The following is a 4,139-nucleotide window of genomic DNA, read 5'->3' on the forward strand; positions in this document are numbered from 1 at the left end:
AGATGTGGTGCTCACCACCACTCACACCGTGCGTTTCTGTACGACCCCTAAGGTTTGGAGTCAGTACACTAGAGGGGACTGGGGCCCCTGAAGAGACTTTTGAATCGGGCCCCCGAGTACAACAAGCCTGTACTAGATAAGCTCCTGGAGGTTCAATGGATTTTTTAAATCCGTGTAGCACAAGACGCCTGCGATCTCTTGGTTTAATAACACTGTGGATTCACTCAGTATCTTGCGTCTTCTGCCGAGCAAGTACAGTTACATAACTCGCCGTGTTTTGTCTGTACTCGGCATGCTTGCAAAGGAGGCAGTCTTTTCTCGGGCCACACAGCAGTGTCTGTAGATATTCCGCACTCAATGTGCCGTACTCTGCCGTTAACAGCTGGAAGGATCATTGATCGCTCGACAAACAGCGTATCACAGCTAATTCCGGGATTTCTGTGTAATCAAGCACAATCTTTAGGACAATTGAAACCGCAAAACATAAATCACACACCAAGCAGCCTTTCAGTGGCATAACAACATGCATTCACCGTAATGTTTTCTGTCTCCGCCGTTTTTAAATAGCGTAATCCACGTGTAACGATTCCTGACGAATTATTATCTCACCGTTCCGTAGCCTATTCTGCCTGCCACAGCCCTGCCTGCTTCTAATGAACAATTATGTTCCCCATCCCGAGCGATAAGGCGATTATTGCAGGATGTGTGTGTTTCCTGTGTTGTCGGCTGCTATTTTTTCCTGGTTCAGAATAGCTGGCTTTCAAAAGAAAAAAAAAAACAAGAAACTGTTGGAACGATAACATCTGATGGAAGGGACAGTAAAATCATCATAGGAAGAGATTTATCTTTGCTCTGAGTTCTCGGCCTGCCCCCATCCTCTTTTCAGCCCACGTCATTGACTAGGCAGGGTAATGACAGGCGGCCATCTGCTGCATATAAAATCCCCCATTCCCAGAATGCACGGACAATCTGCTGATAACATCGTGCCAGCCTCCCACCGCAGAAGGATACGTGGGCCTCCCACCCGACGTCAACATGCGGCGGGGACTCGCATCGCTGCCTGACACATTCCGGAAAAGGTAACTCACTCAACCGCAGCTTTCAGCTGCATCCTTCGGCGGACTTCCACCGTGGAATACCTGTTCCATGCACCTAGAATGAAACCTTTGATATATTTGCACAGAAAGCATTTCATTTTTATCTGTTTATTCAGTGTTAACTGACGGCAGTCTTTTTGCCATTGGCCGTCATGAAGAATTCCAGAATTTTTTATCTAAGTATTTGAGTGCTTATTTATTTATTTGAAACTTAATTTACGTGCCACTGTTTGTCAGTGAACTGGATTTAATACAGAATTTGCATGTGGTCATGTTTGTTGGTGGAGTTATTACTATTATGGGTTTTGCATAGTGCAGCTATACTCTCTGTGACTGTAGATGATATTAATGTAATATTTTAACCTCCAAAATTAGGGCTAAAGTACTGAAGGCAAACCTGAGAACTTTTCTTAAAAAAGCACAATGGATCCTATCCAGCCACCCATATGAAACAGACCAACCAAAGTGAGTCATTATGTAAATGTAATCTACACTATATATATCGAATCTTGCCGATATAGAATTTATTTCTACTGTGCATATAATTTTAAAAGTCACTACTGTAAGCACATGGAAATAATTACAATTATTAACATTTTAGTTAATAATTGTATGTATATATATATATATATATATATATATATATATATATATATATATATATATATACATTTATACATTACATGTATATACATAAAATAAAACATTTTAATATTTAAAATATAAATTTTTTCAGCAGTATTATCCAAGTTGAATCTCTGAAATGGAAAGAATCATTTGACAGACTCCTGGAAAATACTGGTTTGTGGATGCATTTCTAGGTCTTATACACTATACACTTTTACAAATTGAGCTTCCAGTAAGGCCTGAGCCCAGTGCCCCATGGATTCTTAAAGGCAGCGTGATGTATTGCATGTTTTGTACAGCACAGGAGAACATTCTTGTAAATAGAAAGGTTTCAACTGGTAGTCTGGAAATATATATGCATATTCAGGAAAACATTAGCCCCTGTTTATCAAGTTAAATATAGCAGGATGTTTAAAAACACTGAAAGCCCTGTTATGCAGCTCATTGTAACTAACTCGATATTATTATTTTTTTATTATACAGATGGATTATTAACATTCAGGGCATTTTTGGTGTCTGAGTACAGTGAAGAGAACATAGATTTTTATCTAGCCTGTGAGGACTACAAAAGCATTAAATCCCCAGACAAACTGAAAATGAAAGCAAAAGATATTTATGAAGAGTTCATTCAACGGGATGCACCAAGGGAGGTAATTATCGCTAATCGCATATCGTAAAGTTTAAAGATATGGTAAGACTTCCACTTACCATTGTTGTTTTTCAAACAGACCAAACAAGTGTTCCAATTTTCACGCAGGTCAACATTGACCAAAAGACCAGAGATTTCACTAAAAGCAACCTCGAAGAGTGCAAGAGAATGTGCTTTGATATAGCCCAACTTGAAGTCTACACTCTTATGGAGAAAGATTGCTACCCACGCTTCCTAAGGTCTGCCACGTTCAAAGAAAGGAAAAAAAGTCAAAGCTGCTTGCATGAGGGAAAAAATCTGCTCTCTTGTCGAGTATTCCAGTTCGGTGAGAGTCAACAAGACTGAAGCCCAGTGTCAGTACATGAAGGCTAGCCTCTGATCGAGTCGTGTGACATGGCTAGGGGTACCTGGTGAAAGAATGAAGCATCCAAAGAATGACACAAGACTCAGAATCGCTCCTGATTGCTTTTGAAGGGGAAACTATCAAAGACCCTTTGCGAGAAGGTTATGGATTAGCTAAGGCTTAGGTAACATTCTTATATTGACTCACCCAGCTCTTAATTACCTTCTGGAAGGAAATAATGGAGCAGCAACTGAGCACTGGGCTCAGACCTGCGCTTTGTAATTGAGGATCAGTGCTCGGTAGCCTTGCTTTAATTTTTTTGATAGATGAGTACTTGTTATTAAGTTGAAATATTGAATTTTATACAATAAAATTTCATTTTTTTGAGCCTGGAAATAAACCCAGGAAGCACAGGGTAGAGGGGCAGGGTTGTGACCCCAAATGTGGTCGGCAAGTCTGAGACAGCAGCGTGTGTCTCATATATATGACACATGTTTATATTGTTTTTGCATTAAACCTTAAATATTTTAAGGTGTTTTGTATATAAATATTTATAAATAAATTCTATATTTATTTATTGTGTAAGTGAATACCGATTCAAGAATGTAATAAGTATGAAATGCTTAACAATTTGGTAATATTTGCAGACACCATTAATTCAGTGTTTCCTGATTTATGTATGGGAAATACTTTTGAGTTTATCAGAATAAATTTATACTGTCAAACCTACTTTGTTTAACCAAATTCGAACATATGTATCACATTAATAGTAATAGAGTGAAATTCTCTGTGCAAGTGAAACAGGCAGACTGCTGGTCTTTGGACCATGGGAATAAATCAGAGGATTTGTTTTATACCCACAACCTTCACACATGGGTTGGGGCTCAAACCCATCAAAGAAACAGACGACAGGTTAAAGGACGCGGCCGACAAACATGACTGCAGGAAGCTGTTTGGTTCATATATACCAAATATACTCTGGGGTTTCATTTTCCACTGATATATAAAAACATAGCTAAACAAAATGCATTATCTTAGGGTCTGCCATTTACCAATGGTTTTTAATCACACTGTAACTTCTCTATATATATTTAATAATATTTCAAGTATTTTCAATCAATTTTTCCAATTTCATTTAATATTCATGGTATAAAAACACATGTTGGGGTGCAGTTCTTTCTAAATGAAGACTCTCTACAGTTATTCATTTGGGAGTGTGGATAAATTTTAATGTCATTCTTTGAAACAGACTGTCCCACGTCAATCACCAGTGTCACACAGGTCAGAATGACTGGGTGCTTGCCATGCCACACTGGCTAAACAGTGCACTGCGCATTCTCAGGGAAGGTCTACTAGCAGGTGGCAGCAGGCGATTCTCCTTGGAGCACTACTTGACTGAAAAACCAGTATCACGGCAAAGGCA

The 4,139-nt window shown here is 39.0% G+C and overlaps 1 protein-coding gene across 1 annotated transcript; it reads left to right on the plus strand.

Moving 5' to 3' along the window:
- The first annotated feature begins 957 nt into the window (after nt 1–957).
- On the plus strand, nt 958–3,434 carry LOC125709366 (regulator of G-protein signaling 5-like). The gene is made up of 5 exons (XM_048977690.1): nt 958–1,079; nt 1,473–1,562; nt 1,834–1,898; nt 2,208–2,374; nt 2,482–3,434. Exons 1-5 carry the CDS (start codon nt 1,036–1,038, stop codon nt 2,716–2,718), a joined length of 603 nt encoding a protein of 200 aa, XP_048833647.1. The 5' UTR covers nt 958–1,035; the 3' UTR covers nt 2,719–3,434.
- Nucleotides 3,435–4,139: the final 705 nt, after the last annotated feature.

Source organism: Brienomyrus brachyistius, chromosome 15 (genome assembly GCF_023856365.1).
Source record: "Brienomyrus brachyistius isolate T26 chromosome 15, BBRACH_0.4, whole genome shotgun sequence".
Taxonomy (NCBI): domain Eukaryota; kingdom Metazoa; phylum Chordata; class Actinopteri; order Osteoglossiformes; family Mormyridae; genus Brienomyrus; species Brienomyrus brachyistius.

Excerpts from the sequence above, each read along its gene's own strand:
- LOC125709366 (XM_048977690.1), top strand. The coding sequence starts at position 1,036 with ATGCGGCGGGGACTCGCATCGCTGCCTGACACATTCCGGAAAAG. Across the intron at positions 1,080-1,472 it reads CCTGACACATTCCGGAAAAG|GGCTAAAGTACTGAAGGCAA; the intron begins GTAACTCACTCA and ends CTCCAAAATTAG. Across the intron at positions 1,899-2,207 it reads CAGACTCCTGGAAAATACTG|ATGGATTATTAACATTCAGG; the intron begins GTTTGTGGATGC and ends TTTATTATACAG.